Source organism: Saccostrea echinata, unplaced genomic scaffold, assembly GCF_033153115.1.
Source record: "Saccostrea echinata isolate AGI-Se365-2 ecotype Australia unplaced genomic scaffold, CSIRO_AGI_Sech_v1 ptg000065l, whole genome shotgun sequence".
Lineage (NCBI taxonomy): Eukaryota > Metazoa > Mollusca > Bivalvia > Ostreida > Ostreidae > Saccostrea > Saccostrea echinata.
This window is the reverse complement of record NW_026889814.1, coordinates 1,039,957-1,063,265: the sequence shown is the minus strand read 5'-3', so window position 1 is coordinate 1,063,265 and position 23,309 is coordinate 1,039,957. Positions and strand designations below refer to the sequence as shown.

At 33.4% G+C, this 23,309-nt stretch overlaps 1 protein-coding gene across 1 annotated transcript in view; it reads left to right on the top strand.

Annotated features, from left to right (window-relative positions):
* The window catches only part of LOC133176083 (uncharacterized), a 35,622-nt gene extending 12,582 nt beyond the window's left edge, over window positions 1-23,040 (top strand). Inside the window, exons 4-14 of the mRNA XM_061311255.1 lie at window positions 657-768; window positions 1,390-1,502; window positions 2,232-2,329; window positions 4,090-4,235; window positions 4,553-4,720; window positions 19,854-19,987; window positions 20,426-20,568; window positions 20,806-20,861; window positions 20,976-21,102; window positions 22,215-22,493; window positions 22,586-23,040. Coding sequence (XP_061167239.1) covers window positions 657-768; window positions 1,390-1,502; window positions 2,232-2,329; window positions 4,090-4,235; window positions 4,553-4,720; window positions 19,854-19,987; window positions 20,426-20,568; window positions 20,806-20,861; window positions 20,976-21,102; window positions 22,215-22,493; window positions 22,586-22,788 — 1,579 coding nt within the window. The 3' untranslated portion in view covers window positions 22,789-23,040. The remainder of the gene's footprint in view (window positions 1-656; window positions 769-1,389; window positions 1,503-2,231; window positions 2,330-4,089; window positions 4,236-4,552; window positions 4,721-19,853; window positions 19,988-20,425; window positions 20,569-20,805; window positions 20,862-20,975; window positions 21,103-22,214; window positions 22,494-22,585) is intronic.
* The last annotated feature ends 269 nt before the right edge of the window (window positions 23,041-23,309 follow it).

Here is a 23,309-nt window from a genome sequence, read left to right as displayed (position 1 = left end):
AATATTAATATATTTGACATCATACAACAGGGAATTCTAATTTTTGCAACATATCTAATTTACATTAGCTCACTTTTTCATTCCTATTTTGACTCAAGTAGTTATGATAATTTGCTAGATTAAGTATTAAAGTAAACCTCGATAATAGCTATACGTCAGTACTGAGGACATGTAAAATTTCTTTGCTAAATCCGCAATTCTTTATAAACGTATAACGAATCAGTAGAAGTATATATAGCGAATTCTTATTTCTTAAATTTCTTAAATCATGACCACCGAATATGTTCATAGAAGTATTAAATACAAATCTAACCTCGAAGAACTAAAGTCTTCTGATGATTTGAATTTCACATATTTATAAAAAAATGTCATATCAATAGTATAAACTTCAAGATTTTAAAAATCCAAGCTAAAGGATGTATATTTCATTATTTTTTAACTACAAAATCTATTTGCTATATCCTTCACTTCGTCACATCAGAGTTCGTTATAGCCATAAAATCATAGACGAAATTATTAAAACTTATGCTGGGAATGCCCCAAAAAATCTAAATTCGCTATATCCATGTTGGTACTAAACGAGTTCTACTGTATAAGGTGATGTTTGCAAGGGTTAAGAAAGTTGCCAATACAAATAAATATGTTTTCATTCACAGATTTGTTGCCACTCCTGTTGGCACTCACTGGTATCATGCACACACCAATAGCATGAGAAATGACGGATTGGCAGGTGCCCTTATTGTATTGCCTAGAATTAGACCACCTATTGTAAGTAATTCCTGTAAATATAGAAGTGAATTTAAGATACAAGTATACTTTATGAAATTTTGAGTTAGACCACATTTTAAGAATTATTATATTCTATGTACAAGTACATATAGAATGCAATTTTTTGAAAGATGCCTATATGTACATGTATATACTTTATAAAAATTTGAATAATTTGAATCCATAATTTTAAGTAATTTCTTTAGGTATTTTATTGAACATTGTTTTTAATTTGATATTTTAGTACGCGTTATGGAACTTTTAATAGCAGTTATAGTTTTGACCATCATTTGATGACATATTTTAAATATCTTATCGTTTCATTTCTTCATGCTACATGTATCTTATATCATGATCCAAATTGAAAATTCAAATGATAAATCAAATATCCAATATCATGAAGTCATTCTCTAGTAATCAAATATCCGATATCATGACGTCATTCTCTAGTCTTGTTACATCTATATAGTTCTGGATACAATAGTATCTCTATACATGTAGCATCTAATGAAGAGAAAAATGAACGGTTTCAGTTTCTGCTTGGTGACAAAATTTTACTTTAACAAAAGCATCTAGTCACTTGAGGCAAATTCCTGTAAGAAAGATTTAATTCATTTACAGATGTTTCCGCATGATCCCATACCTGATGTGGATGCAGAATTTTCAGTAATCGTGCAGGACTGGACTAAAAAGGCGACATTAGAAAAGTTTTATCCTAAGGGGGGATTGGGACTGTAAGATATGTGGCAATTAATATCGATTTGTATTCTAATTAATTAACAACATTCACACCAACATTAAAGTCAAATCATTCTTTAGTGACATTGGTAAATTTGTTTATGTATACTGATGATACGATACATTTTTTAACTTTTGAAGTGTTGAAATGTTTTGATTTAAATTTATAGAAAAACTATGCTATGTATTTACTTTGGTAACCCCATCTTCGAAAATTCTTTGAAATGAGATGAATCGTATTCAAGAAAAGTTTGATTATTCTCTGGCAAATAATGCTACAATTAATTAATAATTCAAATAATTAATTATACTTATTTATGCCTAGAATATCTGCTCAACGTATGACTTTAAGGAAATGTAAGAACAAATATTGAGACATTAGGGTTGTCCAATACTGAGTTACCGAAACATGTGATCAAGAAATTAACGGCAAAGGAAAAGGGATATGATATTGAAAATATATATAGAATGATTAGAGACATATTTTTATTTTATGCTAAGCATATTGTCTGTCACTGTAATGGATCGTGATATTTTGTTGTTTGTTTCAAGAAGAATTCAAACTTACACAGACAGGTATCAACTCTTTCAAATGTCAATAAAAGAGAACTAAACTAAGAAACGAAATGTCCAAAATAAACTCCTATTAGATTCTCCTATCTCTATCTAAAGTCTTATTTATTTATTATATGAACCCATACTTATGATAATATTTATTTTTTAAGTTTGGATGAATATGATGGAACATGTCTGCCACAAGTTGTGCGTCCAGACGGATCTTCTAATAGATTCCAATTACACGTGGGCCTTGTAAATGGTCTTGGTATGTTTGAATATTAATACAATTTGGTGAATCGTAGACAATATATAGCTTTGTGTACACCACTATTGACTGGAAGATTTTTTTTTCTCTTCAAATATCGTACTGGATTGCGTAGAATCACTTGTAAAGTTGCTAATTTTCATTAAGGTACGTTGCCTATTATAGATCAGAAAATCAATGTAGAGAGAAAAATATTATACGCAAATATAAGTCTGTAAACTTTTTATGCTAATGAAGAATTGTCACTAATATTTGGAATTGAAAATAGGGACAAAATTTCTTACGTAAATTATACTGAAACGCAAAAGAAACGCAACATCCTTATTTTAAGGGGAAAATTATATGCAGGTTATAACTTTGTACTTAAAAAGTTAGGACATCTTCAACTTTGCCAAATCGGTAATTAAACGGTTGAATGATTTTCATTCCACTATCGGAAGTTTAATTTGAGTCTTTTTAACAGAAATCAAAAATTGCATGTTTAATAAAACATTTGACAATAATATGGATTGTCAAGGGTTTGTAGCTGTTAATCATAAGTATTGCACTAATATTCCGAAAAAAAAAATCCTTCTATCTTTTCCCGATGTGATGCCAATATTTCCTCAAAATGACTGAATGCACGCATTTTCATTGCCCTTGCTGGAAATTCTCATAATGAGTTATGTGTTACACTTATATGGACCATTGGGTATAACTGAAGTGGGAATAGGTGCCTAAATAGGGAGTTAGACCCCTTTGTCGACCCCTTACACCCGCCATGTGCCCTCTGTATCGATCAGACAAACTACTTAATCTTTAGTAAAAATGATGATAAATGATAGACTAGCTAATAATTGATAAAAAACAAAAAGACCCTATGATATGTATTTAAAAAAAAAAAAAAAAAAAAAAAAAAAAATCATTCTAAAGACCAGAGCATTTTTCGAATATCTGTCTACTGTAGATCACTTTATTTTCACGAGATAGCTATTTGGTATTTATAAGCGACACAAAATTTTCGCGAGCTACGCTCTTTGTTGTATATAATCTTTAACAATACAAATGTGCGCGAGAATAAAATTTTCGCGAGCAGACAGACTCGCGTAATTACGCGAAAATAAAGTTCTCGCGAATAAAAAGTGATTTACAGTAGATAGGAGATTGTAGAAAATCCTATAACATCAATTTATATTAGGAATATCCTACTCCGGTTTTGAAAAATGATTGCATCAGAACATGCTGTTGCATACTAAACTAGTTGAGAGCTGTGAACACCATATAAAGGTGATATGTGGAATTTTACAAAATTAAAAGGGGATGTTGACGATGGAAAAGTTGAAATCATCCCAATTGTTCTATATTTTAGATTTTCGTTTGCCATTAACTTCAAGAGTCAGTAACATAAAGACAGTCTATACACAATACAGAATGAAATAATCAATTTCGGAAACTAAAGTAGATTATTAAACTGGTTTTAAACATTTTGAAGTTAGTTGCTTTATAAATAAGTTACAAAGTTACTTAATGAATTATTCATAATGTAGATAATCGTGCAATCTACATTTGGAAAAATAATATGGATTATTGTAATCATAAGACAAAGTTATAATATGATATTATTATGATAATAATCACATATAAATATTCTACAGTATATAACTTTTTGAGATATTAGTAATTTACACTAAAATCTTCGAAAATTTTGTTTATCAAAATAACAAAGGTGGGTATATTGTATGAATATACATAAACGTCTAATTCTGTTCTACTTTTTCTAGGAAGAAGATACATAAATAACGATCCAAATTTTCCAGAAAAGCCTTATATTCCTTTGGAGACTTTCACCGTAACACAGAACCGTTATTACCGGTTCAGGGTGACTAACGTAGGCATCGTGTCAGCATTTGAAATTTCCATAGACGATGTAAGCATAATCGATTTGATCCTTTCTTTCTGGAAACAAAAAAGACATGGATACACCTTGATCTTAAAATCGCCTTTTCAAAGAATGTAGTGAAGGTTATTTTCTTTAACATCCACAAAATATTTATTCCCTTTGTAATTTGAAAGACGAGTTGTGATAGGTAAAGAAGTCTGGTGTAAAATTCCATGATCAATTTCCATTCACCCGGATGAAGCCAGGGGTTTATAACTTGACGTCATAATACATTGACTTAATACTCTAGCAAAATATAAAAAAAATATATATAGTCTATGAAAATGAAATGGTCTAATTTGCAGCATACACTCATGATTGTTGCTTTCGACGGAAATGACGTAGTGCCATTCAAAGCTGATGTCGTCACCATATCTCCGGCTGAGAGGGTTGATTTCATTGTATTTGCTGGACGTCCGATAAATAATTACCATATCAACTTTATAACTGCCTCGACGAAATGTTCAACAGGGGTATATATTTAGTAATATATAATAATAATAATAACTAGAGCAGAGCTCGTTGCAAAGCAACGAGTAGGTCTTCCGTTGGAGCTGCGAACAGGAAGAAGTGACTTTGAGTCAAGGTCATGCCACATTCTAAGGTTATAAGCAATCTTGTAAGGGGTATCAACTTGCAATGTCTCACCAGTAGAAAGACAGTTAAGGAATGTTGTTTCTCCGTTGATGACCTTGAACTCGTTCAAATGACCTTGCATCAAACCATGACACACTCTGGTTATAAGCAAACCCTATCTATGTGTTACCGACTCGACAAGTTAACACATGTTCTTTCAGACCATTCATCCAGTCAAAACATTCTTTCCTTAGTGACCCTAAATTTAATCAACATGGCCGTAAACCGAGGGGGGGGGGGCACGGGGGGGGGGCGTGCCCCCCCAATAATTTTGCCGATATATAGATTACTATAGTAGACATAGATACTATACTTGTGCCACCTCAATAAAAACGTCTGATTTTTTTGCTTGTCAAGGAATTTTTGGTAGTTGGTGACCTTTTTTTTTTTTTTGCTTGTCAGGAAATTTATGGTAGTAGTGCTCCCGTAACTGTCAACTGAAAGTGTATGGCTGTGCCCCCCCCCCCCCCCCAAAAAAAAAAAAACAACTGAATTTGCTTCCTATGGGCCTGATCAAGGCAATGATAACACTCTGTATGATATCAGCGATGCCCTTTTGTGTGTTTCGCACTTGACAAGTTCACAGTTTGCATTTATTGCATGATAGTGAGGGAGACATGAAGATTTCTTCGCCCATAAAAAATCATATTCCCAGAGGGCAACATGAAGATTTCTTCGCCCATGAAAAATCATACTCCCCGAAGGCAACGCCCGAGGGAAATATGATTTTTCATTTGCGAAGAAATCTTTATGTCTCCCTCACTATTATGCAATAAATTGTTTATAATACCGAATTAACCAAAATGCAGGAATTACAAAGGAGATCCAATGAATAAAGCAAACATGCATTTGATGAGAACGATATGAAAGATATGTAAGTTACAGGTACACCAATAGCCTCGTTTCATTAAAAAAAAAATTCCTACGTGACAAGTTTGTGTGATCACACCAGTAACATTCAAACACCACCATTACATTTTTACACATTTAAATCGACACAATCAATCAACGATAATATGTTGACGGTGCGACCGTTGGGGCGAGTGCATTGTTCACTTAATTTTAAGATCCGCCTCTTCAAACAGCACAAGACATTTGGAACGTCTAGACTGTGGCGTCTCATGACGTATGTTAGCTGTATTTCCATAAACGAATTTTGAAAAGTGCAAACATTTTAACAAAGAACGTTTAATCTACTATCTGTATGCAATTCTATTAATTAAGGTGATTTTTTGGGGTGAATTTTTAGTTGTTGTTACCGCGCGAACGAAGTTAGCAGCGTCGCTATAAACAATCTAATTCCTAACTCGTTTAATTGTGACGTCACAATCGTTAAACACGACGTTTTGTTGCAGAGCAAACATGATGGACACGTGACTTTCTCGGCCAATCAAATTCTATTTTACTAGTGATTTTTCACTTGTAAGCTAGTTTTCACAGAGGTATAATAAACTTTTTTTTTTAGACCATACATCGAAATAAATTATCATAATTTCTATAGTCGTAATTTATTAGGTTCAACTCACTGCTTTAAAGGATCATTGTAAATGTTTTATGCCCGATTTGGATACTGAACAACGTGTGATTTTTGAAACACTGATGCCCCCATATGGCATCTTATGGCAAAAGTTAAAGTTTCTCAAATGCAAGTCAAACTCCATGGTCAAGATCAAAAGATAAAAAAGAATGTTATTACCCAAATAAAGGTCTTGAACAAAGAATATACCGTGAAATATATACTAGTATGAAAGCCACAGCAGCAACAGTTTAAAAGTTATGGCGAAGGTTAATTTCTTTAAAAGGTCAAACTCCAAGGTCAAGGGATCATAATTGTTTGTACTTGAGGGAAGGGCTTAATTGTTACAAGGAAAACACATGTGGTATCAAAAAAGCCTTAGCACCAACTGTTCAAAAGTTAAAACCAAGGTTAAAGTTTTTCAAAAGTAGGACATACTCAAAGGTCAAGGTAAAATGGTCAAAATATAGGTATACAATGACAGGCCTTGTTACAAGAAAATTACCTATGTAATATAAAAGCCCTAGTACTAGTCATTCAAAAGTTATTGTCAAGGCTAAAGTTGTTTAAAAGTTGGTCAAACTCCAAGGTCAAGGTCAAATGGTCAAACATATTTATACCCAAGGAGGAGACTTATCACAAGGGATACAGATGTGAAGTATAAAAGTCCTAGCACCAACTGTTCAAAAGTTTTGGCCAAGGTTATAATAGTTTGGTAAAATTTTGCGAAAGAGGATCAAACTCCAAGTTCAAGGTCAAGAGGTCAAATATGTTGGTACCTGAAGGAAGTCCTTGTTACTAGGAATACACATAAGAAATATGAAAGCAGTAGTTCCAACCAATCAAATTTTATGGGCATAGTTAAAGTTTTTGCGGACAAAGAGGCTAACACAGTCTAACAAACAAATAGACAGGTGGACAGGACAAAAACTGTATGCCCCCCGGATCTTCGATTACAGTAGCATAAAAAAATGTCGGCGTCTTTGGGTTTTCGCATTGGCCTTAAATCTGAAAATCCAAAGGATTACAAGGTGCATTACGATACGCTTTCACATCATGTTCTATAACCCAGAGCATATTGTCTGCAAAGATAAATATTTAATTCAGTATTTAATTAGCTATGCATAATTATCTATGTTGTTTTAAAAAGGAAATATAAAAAAAAAATATTTGTTTTATATTTTTCGATGTAGAGATATACAGAAAATGTTTTCCAATTTTAAGTCCTATCGCAATACACATTAAAAAAAAGTGTGTGTTGGAGGGGGGGGGGGGGGGGGGAGGTCATTACATTTTTGCTGGGATTCGCCTATGTATGACCGTAGAGAAACAAAGAGTGGGGAGGGGGCAAGCAGCAACTAAATCAAAATTTACATATTAAAACTACAGCAAAAGACTATTTTCAGAAGGTCTGCCCCCCCCCCCCCCCCCGTACAATCCGTACAACGGACCTGTGAAAAAAATACTGATCCTACATTCAGAATCCCAGGGCACCAGGAAAGAGTGGCAAAAAGAGAATATCGGTTTATTTCAGTCTATAATTCGAACCAAAATATCTTTTCCTCAAGAGTCTTCTTTCTTTGAGTTCATCCCAGTGATCGTGTGATTTATTTCATTTATTTTACGTTCTGTACTGGACTTGGAAAATGAGGATATCTTTAGGTTCCTGAGCTGGCCTTGAAGCCCGCAGAACAGATTTTCTGCTTTATGATAAATTCAAGTGATATGTAATTCGGTATTAATTTTGTGTTGATTTTTTTAATGTTAATTTCATCAAGAAATATGAAAATTTAATGTTTTAACTATACATAGTGAGGCATTTTTGTGTGGAACGATTATTTTGGGGTTTTCACGATTTTTTCATATGGTACACATGATAAGTAAGTGCAATAAATATAATTTGTGGAAAAAATGTCCAAGCCCCGGGGTTGAATATCGGGGGGGGGGGGGGGTGTCTGTCAACAAGTACCTGTTGTCAATCCCGTAGAAAGCAATTTCAGTTTTTTTGGGAGGGGGGGGGGGGCAAATAGAAATTTCCATAGGTACTTGTAGTCGATTTTTTCCTATGGTACACATGATGAATAAGTGTAATAAATATAATTTGTGGGAAAAAAAATGTCCAACAAACATCGGGGTTGAATTTGGGGGGGGGGGGGGAGGATCCTGTCCACAAGTACCTGTGGAAATTTCTTGATACATAAACAGAATTTAAAAGCATGTATAAGACATCAATTGAAGGGGAGAGGGCACGGCCGTAATTAAAAGTTATATAGAGACTAGGAAGGAATGAACTGTCATTAAATTTTGGTTAAGAACTATTACCTAAACTCTTCACTTTCACATTTTCAATTACAGATTCTTGTTTTTAAAAAGCTATACATGTACATTTATATGTATCTATTAGATGTATAAATTATGTTATTAATCATTTTATCTTAAAGAAAAAGTAAAAATCTCAATCAAACCTGTTCCGCATATTATGCTCTCTGATTCATTACTCAACAGATGCTTCACATACATGTAAGAAGAGAAGACTTCAGACTGCAGGTGTGATAAAGTCACAGCATGCAGCTCCAGCCTTAATTCCAACTTTGTTCCAAAATATTATTATTCAACGCGAAAAATTAGAATTAGCCGAAAGAATATTTTGAATCACTTCGGAAATGCTACCGTAGCACCAGACTGAGTTCACAATATCGAGTGATTTTGATTGACAGGTGTAGCGACGTTGTGCATGCATTTCGTGTAACTATACATGTACTGCAGATTGTGGTTGAAAATAATAAACAAACAGCTTTAAAGAAAAGATATTGTATACTGTACATATATTTGTTAAGAACCAGTTCATTCATGAAACGAATTTAGTCGTATAATGTGGGCCCATGTTATATTTGACAGGTTGATTTACTAGTAGAAATTCAATGGACCACAGTCATTTAGGGTATTCCGAATCACCCCGCAAATCGCGACTCTCGGTAATTTACCTTAGTTACCGCTGTACCTCGCACGACACATGCACAGGTGTGACAACCAAACAGTCATTATTAGTAAGGTCTATACTTGTTGCATACAACAAATAAAGAGGTAAACATAATGCGTTAAGTAAAAGAATTAATTATTTAATTCATTAACTTCCTATCCTTTTCGAAGAAAATGCCCGTGTGGAAACGTTGCATGGTATTTCTCATCGATGTCGTGGCGTTGTTGGTGGATGAAACATGGCATATAAGGTATCGATAGAACGGCAATCTTATAAGCTTTTGTGAGTATTATTTGTTTTTAATAACACCTTAAAAATATACTAGTTATGGCCGCATTTATAGCCCCCTACAGTTTCGAACCACGTGTGTACATGCCCCTAGCCAAATAAATTGCACACGCTACATGTATACTTGTTATATGTCAGATTATTATTTTTTTTTATAACATTGTTTTTCTTAAATGCAAAGGGTATGAAAGTAACGATTTGACAAAGCAAGAGCTATAATAAGACTATCCCGGGTCCCGGTATACACTTGATCAGTGTTGATCAATGGTGATATGTACGAGTACACGTATGCAGTGATATACATCATTCTTGATAATCATGAAATCTAAACATGAGTTGGTTTAATTCCTTTTCACAATTTTTTTTATCATCATTATATCATTATTTGGTAGCCTACTCGTAGAATTATGACTGTTCAATGTTAATTATTTGCATTAAAAAAATCATAAAGGTAAAAAAAATTACATAATTATCATGATTATATTTACAGGACAACAATTTACAATCAGGTAATTTCAGAAAGTAATATTCTGTTGGTATTTGCTTTTCTGCATAATCCGCCTCTGAGAACGCTGTTTTATAGTGTGTCTACAGAAGGGAGGGAGGGGGGGCTTTAATAACTTAATATAAAAAACAACAACATTCAACAAGAAAATAATTCTTTTCTTTTGGTAAACAATACCAACTAATTCATTAATCATAATGTTGTTATCTGACTGTTTTTAGCCATTTACCTGGTGATTCGAAATACCCGGAAGTGACCTGCAATACACTAAAAAGGTGATGTAAATATAACCCCTGTCAAGGCCGCTGTATCGTAGATAGACTCGCCGTGTACTGTAGATTTGATTTTTCATTGAATTGGCTTTCCTTTAATACCAACCAACCATTAATAAACTTGTTAATAAAATCGTTTACAGTCAAAATGTAAAAAGTGAATCGGAATACTCTAAATGTACCCGTTATAAAAACAACTCATTATCAATTCAGTGGACCAATAATTTACTTCAAAATAAGCTATAGATCAATAAAATTGATTTCAGATTAACCAATATTTTGTTGCAAAGATAATGTAAAACAGAGACCGGGGATTTTGTATTTCTCTGTATTTTAAACACTCGATATGCGTACATTTGGGGCGCTCTTGCATATACATGTACACTTGTACATTCGAATTCATGATCGTGCTTATAAAAAGAGCATGTTCTGTACTTGCATGTATGTATGTATGTATGTATGTATCCGTAAAACTTTTCGATTTTCCCGAGAATTCATCCTCACAATGTCAATTCAGGTTCCGAAATCACAATACCTTGACATTGTGAGGATGCCGAGAATTGAAAAAGTCACCTCCACTTACAATTATCATGCATGTGTACATGCAGTTTAAAACACGAGACAGAAAAATAAATTGTTGCAAACTTAATGGTTAAGTCGGCAATTAAAATGTGTAAAACTTGAAATTAATAAATGCACGGGCGGTAAGGATTGATAAAAATAAGCGTGAGATAGAGTAAAATAAAATAATATGTAAGATTCGAAATGATTTCAAACCCAATTTTCCATTAATCGCTATGAGTACACAATGTATTTTAACACCGATATGACCCCGACTCTCTGCGGCCACGTGTGCACGAAGACTGGGTTACAAGGCGACAGAGCAGAATGTAAACTGTGCTGTAAGAAGGCGTGAATTATTGTATGTTTAAAAGTTTTATTTGATGTATATAGTTTAATATTTAATGAAAAATTTAATGAAGAAACAATTAAGAGACTGATAGTAAAAATTATACTTTACACAAGTATTAATACTTAATACTTCCATCACTAATTGCAATTATTTGCCTTAGCACCTTTTCAATTACAATTGAAATAGAATACAATTACACGGGACAGAGAAATAAATTGTTTGTTTTGTTTGTTTTTTTTTAAATCGTATTGCTGTGTCGACAGTGAACAGGCCGGTAAAAGCGATTAAGATTCGAAATGATTTTATGCACTAGTGTTTGAAATTAAGATTAAATCAAAGATGCAATTACACGGGACAGAGAAATAAATTGTTTGTTTTGTTTTTACTTTAAAAAAATCGTATTGCTGTGTCGACAGTGAACAGGCCGGTAAAAGCGATTAAAATTCGAAATGATTTTATGCACTAGTGTTTGAATTTAAGATTAAATCAAAGATGAGATTAAGTTATCTTAAACTGTTAAAGATTAAAAAAAAAACCAAACAAACAAACCACAATGTTTCATTAGTCGTTGTTTCTACACGATGGATTTAAAACGTGATCACAGTCTTCACAGATATTTGTTTTGTTTACATGGTTTATGACCGCAGGTGGCTGGTCGATGGTGACCTCGGCAACGTGGGATCGCGGATTGTGTTACATAACAAAAAACATCTAGGTGAACATGGAGAACGTAAAATGCGTACAGTTAATGATCATTAATTATTCGAAGCTTAGAGTTTAATATTACTTACATAGTTATATAGATACATTTAATTCCTTCCTTTATTTGAAGACGTTGTTCCCTTTAAAACTAAATTAAAAAAGAAAAGAAAGTTGTAAAAAATAATTTATGAGTGAACCACAGAACACGTTTAAAACCTTATTTAGAAGAAAATTAACATTAAATACAGTAGGGTATATTATTTATAGCAAGTTTGTTTAAGTTATACACATGAAGAGTTCTGATTTACTTGCCGAATGAAAACGCTTACCTGTTTACGGGACCTGCTTTTTACCTACATATTACGACATATTACGCAATACTCGAACAAAACAACATTTTTATGAGATCAATAAGGTGTTAAAGAGCAACTTTAATTCCTAAATCCATATCGAAATATTTACCGTTTTTGAGTTATAAAGCGAAAACTTTCAAGGGCTCTAGATCCCTAATTTTAGGGGCCAGCCCCTTTTAAATGATATCAAATGAAAGCTCTTGGAATTATGCACAACTTTTATTCTACATGTTTTAACAAATTATTTTTAGTTTTAAAGATATAAAGGAAAATATGTCAAAATTTTTGCTCTTTTTCGCGTTCTAACTTCTGACCCCTCTCTAGCGCCATTTTTAATGCAAAAATCAAGAAAGAAAAACCGATGTGCACAACTTCAATGCTTCTTCTTTTCAATTTCAAATGGTATTGTGCTCCAATTATTACAGTTTCCGAGCCTTTGTCTGGAAACCAGAGGCATAAAAATTTCAATCAAAGGGGAATAACTCGTGAACAGAAGGTAATTTCCGAATTGTATTACAGTATTCTGAAAGTGTTTTGTAAAGTCTAAAAGCTCTGAAAATTTTAACAAAATCCGTTCAGAAATGAGGAAAATATGAAGGTTCAAAGTTGGCGTCTAGGAAAAAAAAAAAAAAGAATAACTAGAGCCGAGCTCGTTGCAAAGCAACGAGTAGGTCTTCCGTTGGAGCTGCAGGCAGGAAGAAGTTACCTTGAGTCAAGGTCATGCCATATCATAAGGTTATAAGCAATCTTGTAAGAGGTATCAACTAACAATGTTTCACTCTGTAGTATAAAGACGATAAAGGAATGCATGTGACCTTGAACTTGTCCAAATGACCTTGCGAAAGCCATGACACACTCTGGTTATGAGCAAACCCCATCTGTGTATTACTAACTTCTCAAATTCACTCATGTTCATACAGTCCATACATCCAGTCAAAATATCTTATCCTTAGTGACCTTGAACTTGAGTTTAGGCCATGTCACACTCTGCATGATACCAACAATGTTTCACTAGAAAAAGACGGTAACGAATTTAAAGCTTCTCATCCAAACTCATCCAAATGACCTTTCATCAAGACCATAACACACACTGGAATCCCAATCTGTGAGTTATTGACTGGATAAGGTTAGCCATGTTCTTTCAGACCATAGATCGAGTCAAATAATTTATCAGGTTCCACACAATGATTTAAAGATTCATTGTGAATGTTTTTGTCCAGTTTGGATATTGAACAAGACGTGTTTGTGAAACACTGATGCCCCGGTATTGCAGCTTATGGCAAAGGTTTAAGTTTCTCAAATCCGTATCCAACTCCAAGGTCAAAGTCAAGAGATAAGAAATTATGTTACCCAAAGAAAGATCTCGTCTCAGTGAATATAACTGTGAAATATGAAACCGCTATAAGACTAACTATTGAAAAGCATGGCAAAGGTTAATTTTTTTTTATACTCAAGTCAAATGTTAAGGTCAAGGATAGATTAACGGTGTCCAAAGGAATGCCTTGTCATAAGAAATAGACATTGAAATATGAAAGCCCTAGCATTAATTATTCAAAAGTTATGACAAAGGTCAAGGTTTTTTTTTCAAATGTAGGTCAAACCCCAAGATCAAGGACAAAAGTCAAAACTGTCGGTACTCAAGGGAGGGTCTTGTCACACGAAACACACATGTAAAAATACGAAAACCCTAACATCAAGCGTTGAAAAGTTATGAATGAGATTAAAATGTTTCAAAGGTAGGTCAAACTCTAAGGTCAAAGGTGAAAAGTCAAAACTTTTAATTTTTTTTAAAGTACGTCAAACTCCAAGGTCAAGGTCAAATAGTAAAAATTGTTGATATCCAATGAACAGCGTTTTCACAAGGAATACACCTGTGAATGTGAAAACACTAGTCCCAACCGTTCAAAAGGTATTGCCAAGGTTAGATTTTTAAAAAAGTGGGTCAAACTCCAAGGTGAACGTCACAAGGTCAAAAATATTTATTCCAAAGAAAAGGTCTTGTCACAAAGAATTTCGGATGTGAAGTATGAAAGCCCTAACGCCAACTGTTCAAAAGGCTAAATTTTGCATAGTTGGTCAAACTAAAAGGCTGTAGAAAGGATAAGAGAGACTCCGAGATATTCAATCAAGTAAACTTATGATATTGCAGATCAAATAAAGCATGAGCTATAAGAGCAGGCACGTAGCATCAGCCTCCCCCTTTTTTCAGACCTAATTTTTTACTTTAGTAATGTTCATTGAAAGTCCCGTTGGCCCCCACTTTTTGTTGCAGTATTGTCCCGTTGTCCCCACCCCTTTCCGCCAGGAAATAGGATTCTGGGCTATTTTCCTATTTTGGTTTTGCTTGTGAAGTCTTTTCAGGTAAGTTAATTTTTTTCTCTGGATGCCCCCCCCCCCTTTTCAAAAACGATGCTATGTCCTTGAAAAGTAACATGTAGAAATGTCTGTCCTGGCATATGTTATAGTTTTATAATCTACAGCCTAACTTTGCACTTAAACCACAAACACATACGTGTAGTACAAAATAATGATAAAAATAGAAATAATCAGTAATATTTAATTATTAAGATAAAGAATGAAAATAATACAAAAAATTCTATATTACATATGTAGAGAGATTGTCAATCAAATGGCATGTTCAACGCAATAGCAGCAATAAGAAACTCGCCGACAGTTTTTTTTTTTTTAAATTTCAAATTGCTTTTTAATTTCTACAGATATTTATAATCCTTTCAATGTATGTTCGTGGATTATTGATGGAATAATTTTAGTTACATGTCAAGTTTAATATTATGGTGTTTGTACTTTGTAGCAAGGATTTGCTAAATACTTATAATTTTCTATGATTGTACCGAAAAGTAGATACATGTTTTAAAGCAGAGCTACCGCTCAAGCTTTATTTCTGTCGTGTAGATCTAGAGGTCTTTGTGTATATATCATAGGTAAAAGTACCAATACCGATGATCACATCCCTTCAAAGTTATATTATTCTTGTTTATTACGCCCCTTGCAGTGGCAGATCCAGGAATTTCATAACGGGGGGGGGCAAAGTAGAAGGCAGGGGAGGGGTCGGGGGGCTGCAATGAAGCCCCCAGAGGGTCTATAACAAAGCCCTGGTGGGGATCCAGGGGCGAAGCCCCCAGAAGTTGACAAATTCTTACAAATAAGAGATGTTTTTTCCTTGATTTAAGGATAATGGACATATAAGTTCTACATACAAAAAATTCGAAAACGGAACGGAAAGGGGGGGGGGCGTGCGCCCGGCGCGCCGGTGTCGCATAATTTACGTTCCGGATACTTTGCGTTCCGGCCGGAACCTTAAAATCATAATATTGGTTCCGGATTTTACTGTAAGTTTGGTTCCGGCCATGGCTGCAATCTTCGAATCGCGGTATCTCTCAATTATTATCTGCCAGTTTTCATTCTACACTGAGACATAGAAGTATTTTTTTTCCTTGAGGCATGCCATTTTCATGTGGCGCAGTGTTCTTTTTGTAAGGCGTCATGCCCTTTTTGTACAGCCATTTTTAAAAATAAATGAATAAATAGCCCAAGTAAAGATCGCAAAATACGCTCTCTGATACATACACACCGAATAAAATTTGGTCGCATGAAAGGTCTTGTTTATCTAATGCATACAAATTAAGTCCCTTTGTTTATTTAGTGCATGTCAGGTGTGAATTTCTCGCTTGAATGCACGCAGACCCGGTATTTACCATGTTTACAGGGTAAAGGGGATAGAAGATAAACTAGACTGAGATTACAAAAGGCTAAAAAGAAGCACAATGTCAAAGATAAATTTGATCAGTAAATTTTGATTTTATAATCTGATAAATTAAAGAATTAAATACAAAATGTTATATGTATTTACAGAGATGCATTCTCTGTTTAAATGATATTACAAGTGTTGCAAATTCCACAATGTCGAGCCTCGAATACATGGCTTCCATTCCTCATAGATATTATCACTTGGCATGAAAATATGATTTATATTCCACTAGAAATAAACAAACATAAAAAATATAATTCACTGATGAAGATAGTTATATAGTTTTTGTGATAAATTAACAATGGATATTTCAGGAATATGTGGTTTATTCTGCAATGAAACAAACATGAAAAAATAACGATATGGTTTATTCCCTTAGAATAAACAAACACAAGTAATTAATGAAAATTATGTTGTTGTTGTTTTTTAAAGACCGTAGGAAGAAAAAAAAAAACAAGGTTGAAATATGAAAAGTAAAGACCAGCAATGTTGATTGTGAAAAATTGAATTAGCTCAAATATTTTAGTAAAATCAAGGTTTTAGCAAATTTTAAATGATTTTTTTTTTATGTTTTAAAGGCCTTGAAATGCACTTTTCTGTAACTTCGATGCATGCCCTACCCACCCAACCCTTAAGATATTTGGGAAAAACTTTTATTCCTTGGTGTTTTTTTATACATAAAACACAATAAGAAAATGACAATTTTTATGACACTTTAAAATTTTTTTTATCGTTTTATACATACCATTATGTTTAATGAATATCAAAATTTGTGGAGAAAACATTCAAATATATACATGTAGGCAGAAGGCAAGCTGCAATAATGTAACACCCCTCCATTTTTTAAATCTCAACCCCCTCCCCCAAATTTAAAAAAAGGGAGGTTATAACAGCTCCAAAAATTAAAAAAAAAGTGTTAGTTAATTATCTGACCCCCCCTCCCCCCCAATAATGAGGAGTTTAAATTACAGCATCTGCAAAAATGTAAAATTGTAAATTCATTTTTTTTTTATTGTCACAGGGTGAATAAATTATTATTCTAATAAATATTATATGTATGATTGAATATTTAATGACCTAATCACTAATCATCATTTCATTATCTTCATCATCATTTTCATCTATTAAGCATAGTGAATTACAGTCCTCTGGAATTTACTATGTGTTCATTCATAAAATATCTCATTCATATTCATGCGGTTGAATGCTCATTGGTGGATTTAGGAGTGTGAAATATTTATAATGGGAACCTATAAATAATTACACGTTTATCATTTTGTTCGCATACAGTAACAAGTTAAGTAGAAAAAATAATTTGTTCAACATCGAGGTGCCCGTGGCTCTCTGTGGCCACGTGTATGTAAACGAGGACTGGACTACAACACTTAAAGACACAAAGCGGCAGAGATGGGTGAAACTGTTTGCTATATTACAAAGACTTGAATTATAGTACATGTATATTTGAAGGAGTTTTTATTTATGTTAATGTTTATTTAATTCTATAAATAATAAATGGACATTCACAAGAGTGATGGTAAAAATAATATGTGCGTAGCATGCGTAGTAATTACAATTATTTACCCAAGCCCCCATTCAATTACAATTGCAGATGAATTAAAATACAACAACACGGGATAGAGCAATACTTTTTTTAAATGTATTGTTGCGTGAACAGACAAAAACAGCGATTAAAATTCAAAATGATTTTTATGCACCAGTGTTTGGAATTAAGATATAAAAGATCGGTAAAGTAATCTTACTGATTCTATATAATCAAAAACATAACTTTCCATTAATTAATAGCTCTTTGTACAAAATTGACATCATACACGATCACAAATACTAGCTTTGTTTATGGCCACAGGTGGCTAGTACACTGGTGACCTCGATCAAAGGCGTGGGATTCGCGCGTTGGGTTACATAACTAAACATCGAGCTGAACATGGAGACCGTAATATGCATACAGCTAATGATCGTGAATTATTCAATGCATACAGTTTAAAATCACTTACAAAGTTTGTTGTAATAATAAACGTAGAAAGATAGATTTAATATTCTCCGCTTTTGAACACTATTAATCTAATTTAAAAAAAGAAGAAAAGAAAGACTAGTTGTAATAAATAATTTAATAGTGAACCATAAACCACGTTTTAAACCTCATTAAAAAGAAAATTAACATTAAATACCGCAGGGTATATTATTGATAGCAAGTCTGTTTAAGTTATACACATGAAGAGGTCTGATTTCCTTGCCGAATGAAAAACGTTACCTGTTTACCTGGCCTGCTTTCAATACGTATTACGCAATACCCATGGTATACTCGAACAAAACAACATTTTCATTAGATCAAAAAGGTGTAAAAGAAGAATTTTGTTCCCAAGATCCAGATCGAAATATTTACCGTTTTTGAGTTATAAAGCAAAAACTTTTAAGGGCCCAAGATCCCTAATCATAGGGGCCAGCCCCTTTTAAATAGTATAATATGAAAGCCCTTGCAATTATGCACAACTTTTGTTCTACATGTCTTAACAAAATATTTCTAGTTTTCAAGATATAAAGGAAAATATGTCAAATTTTTTGCTGTTTTCCGCGTTCTAACTTTTGACCCCTCTCTAGCGCCATTTTAAATGCAAAAATCAAAAAACAAAAACCGATGTGCACAACTTCAATGCTTCCTCTTTTCAATTTCAAAGGGTTTTATGCTCCAATTATAACCATTTCTGAGCCTTTGTCTGGAAATCGGAGGCATGCAAAATTCAATCAAAGGGGAATAACTCGTGAACAGAAGGTAATTTCCGAATTGTATTATGGTTTTCTGACAGTGTTTTGTAAAGTCGAAAAGCTCTGAAAATTTGAACAAAATCTGTTTAAAAATGAGGAAGATATGAAGCGTCAAAGTTGGCGTCTAGGAAAAAAAAAAAAGAATAATAAGAATAATCTTAATCGTCACAATCAGTAGAAGGTCTTCCGTTGGAAACGGAAGACCTTAATAAGAATAATCTTAATCATTACAATCAGTAGAAGGTCTTCCGTTGGAAACGGAAGACCTTAATAATGTATGCTTAGGCTGTTTTGGAAAATGTATGATGTTCTTCAATTATTACCTTACATTATATGTAACAACGATTTGTATGTCACACGTTTGGTGTGTCGATGTTCTCCAATATAAGTTTTATATTCGAAAGAGTTATGATAGCTGTAAAATACATTCATTTGTAGAAAACAGTTTTCCTCAAATTTAACCTTAAGGACCCTCTCTACACTGCACTCAATTTTTAGGGTACTTTTGTGTAATTAGACTGACCTACCATTTGACATACAAATAGAATAAATTGTAATCTGAACTAAATCACATAATATGAAATAAATACAAGTATTCTAAACATTATATTAGACCAATATAGAGTATTTGAAAACTTTATTTGCATGTATTTTATCCATTTGAGTAAGTGAAGGCAATTTTTCTTTTCTATTGCTTCATTGTCTTTGAAGATTTTTCCTGAATAAAAAAGGCACGCTCTCTATATTAAAAATGAGTTAGTTAATTTCAAAATATCCTCATTTATGCTAAATAATTTTCTCAAAGTCCAAAAAACATTTTTCATCAGTGTATAGAGGGTCCTTAAAGCGTACGATTTGGATTTGGATAGTTTAAACTTAACTCTATTTCAGGAAGAGTTAACCAACAGACAACGTACGTACGGAGTCCTAAATTATGTTGGTATTGATAAGTATCTTCCTCCAATGATCCGTCCAAGACAATGTACAAATTTTATGCCGTGTGTTGTACTTAATCAAGTTTATGGGTAAGATGTTTTTCTTGCTCCTATTATTTATTCTTGCAAAGAAACAACAGATTATCATAATTATGGTTCAGACAAAAAATACCAGTCAAATGATGGTTTACGAAGTCGATATGATATTATATCTGTACATGAACAATATATGTACTTATTCTAGAATTTTATGAAGTTTTTTTAAAGAGGACCTTCCATTACAACTGATTAGAACGATACATACTGTATACAGGATAGTTTTTCCCCTTTTGCCCTCGGCAAAATATATGATTTTGAAATTGGGCGAAATCAAAGAAAACTGAGTTTTTCTTTTCATCATAAGTCTGTCTGGGTGAATTTAAAACAATACAAAAAACGTTTACAGGTGTAAAAAGGTGAAACTATCACGGGGCGAAAATAACCTGTATATAGAAATCGATGATCTGTATCTATTTTTTTTTCTCTAAGAGTTTACCCAGTAAACCAACACACAATAAGTGTACCGGTTACAAGTCTTAAGCCAACTCCTTTGGTCCTTAAGAAAAATCCAGTCCCGCGTGTTGGGCCAGGAGTTACCAAACAGTTGTTTTTCCTTAATTTCTTTCTCTTAGGTAAGTTTATATAAGGAATGAATTTAAAATAGCTACCCAATTTATACGGCATAAAATGGACTGAGGCAGTTTTCGCTTTTATAAACAGCAAAGCTTTCTGCAATGTCTGTAGATATTTACAAGCTTAAAACTTGATTGATATTTCAAATCCTTATGTTTTGTAAAAGTGATAATTTCCTTGAGTATTAATTTGTGTTGCACCCCTCTTGCTTGTAAAAGGTTTGTACTCTGTTTCAGAGGGAAGACCAGTTATTAATAACATTAAATTTCGCATGCCAACTTCCGCACTACAGGTAAAACTACCAAAATGCAAAATATCCACACATCTTTTATAACAGTTTCAAATAATCACAGTTATATTTGATAGTCATAATTTTAATGGGTAACGCCATTATTCTTCATTTCAGACCTACCCAGGTCCAGAAGCTATTGTTCCTTGTGGACCTGACACTTGTAATGCAAAGGGTTGTAGATGCACACATATGCTGAAACTCGGATTAGGAAATATAATCGATTTCGTCCTTTTCTCTTTTAGTAAGAAAATTTAGAATGTTGAAAAAAAAATTATACCCAAGGCCTGTAAACGAAGATTCGGGAATATTAATTTTGGTCTGTCCGTCTGTTTGTCTCTTTGTCCTCAAAACTTTAACTTGACCAAAACTTTTGAATGGTTGATACTATGGCATTCATATTAAGCATGTTTATTCCTCATGGCATGACCTTTCTTCCGGTACCAGCATTTTTGATTTTTTTTTATCTTGACTTTGAAGTTTGACCTACTTTTGAAAAACTTTAACCTTGGCCATAAGTTTTGAACTGTTGATGGTAGGGCTTAATATTTCACTGGTGTATTCCATGTGACATGGCCTTTCTTTGGGTACCAAAATTGTTTACCCTTTGACCTTGACTTTGGAGTTTGCGAAGCGTTTGCAAAAAATTACCAAACTCTAACCTTGGCTAAAATTTTTCAACGGTTAGAGTTAGGGCCTTTTTATTTGACAGGTACATTTCATGTGTCCAGACCTTTTTTCGGTACCAACATTTTTTTCCTTTCTACCTTTACATTTAAGTTTGAAATGCTTGAACTTGTGAAAAAAAAATTACTTTTGAACAGTGGGTGCCAGGACTTTCATATATCACAAGTGTTTTTCTTTTGACAAGACCTATCTTTGTGTTCCAACATGTTTGACGTCATGACCGTGTCCTCGGAGTTTGACGTACATTTGAAAAAAAAATCTTTACTTTGCCTATAATTTATGAATAGTTGCTGTTAGGGCTTTCATATTTCAATTATGCATTTCCTGTAACAAGGCCTTTCCTTTGGTACCGTTATTTTTTTTTTTATAAATCATGACATTGACCTTGGAGTATGACCTACTTTTTGAAAACTTCTAAGCCATATATTTTCTGAATGGTTGGCACTAGCGCTATTAAATTTCACATGTGTATCCCTTGTGACAAGACCTTTCTGGCTATCAGAATTTTGAACTCTTGACCTTGGAGTTTGACTTACATTTGAAACGCTTTAACCTTGGCCATGTGCTGCCATACGGGAACATCATTGTTTCACAAACACATCTTGTTTTTAATTCAAGGAATTCTTATACTTGATAACCCGTAGAATATATTTCTCTGTTCATTTTTAGGTGATGTTAAAGCTGCCCATCCAGTTCATTTACATGGGCATCATTTTCATGTCCTTAAAATCGGATACCCGCCATATGATTTCATTACCGGAAATACCACTGCACGAAATCCGGATATAACATGTTTAGACGAGCCTTGTACAAGAGCAACATGGACGAATCCCACGTGGAATACTGGAAATATCCCTGGCTTAAACTTAGTGAATCCCATTGTTAGAGATACAGTCGTTGTTCCTGCAAACGGTTACGTCATAATAAGACTAAAAGCTGATAATCCTGGTAAATATACACGTTCGTTCGCAATTTTTGAAACATACATGAGACCCTTACGCTAACCTATATGATTCTTTGTACGCATATATTTATTTTAGGTTTTTGGTTTATGCACTGCCATTACGGACATCATCAAACGCAAGGCATGAACTTGGTCATGCAGGAGGGTGATATTAAGGACATGCCCCAAATTCCCCCAAATTTTCCTACATGTAATAACTTCCAGGTTCACCCGGAACAATGGTTGATGTCCCTGAAGAGAGAAGAGGCGAAACGAAAGTCATTGGGTTGCGACTATTAAAATCGGAAAATAATAAAAGTCCATGTATGTGTGAAAATAAAAAAAAATGCTTTTTTACAATATACATTGTAAAAGATAATTTTCCTAGTAATGTTTGGGTGAATTTGAATTTTCATGCATTTTTAGCTGTAATTGGCTTGGAGGTGGTCCCATGTAATAAAAATACAATTATGTAATAATTATATTACTGTTTGTTTATGAGAGATAAAATTCTCCGTTAAAATTACATTGAAATGAGTTCTTTTATTACAATAAATGTAAAACAGGTGTCTTATAATACAGGATATTTGGTTTTCCTTAAAATACTCAAATAAGAAAAGAAAATACCAAAGAAAAAATAACAATCTCAGAAATTATATTAATTGTTGTGCTAGCAAGTTATAAAATATTGAAATTCAGAGTTTAATAGTTATCGTTATAATTGCAGCATTCAGTCGGAAAAATCAAAACGGAAAAATCGAAACAAATCGACCACCATTACTAAGTTTCATAGTTTACCGTTTACCACTCCTTAAAACTTC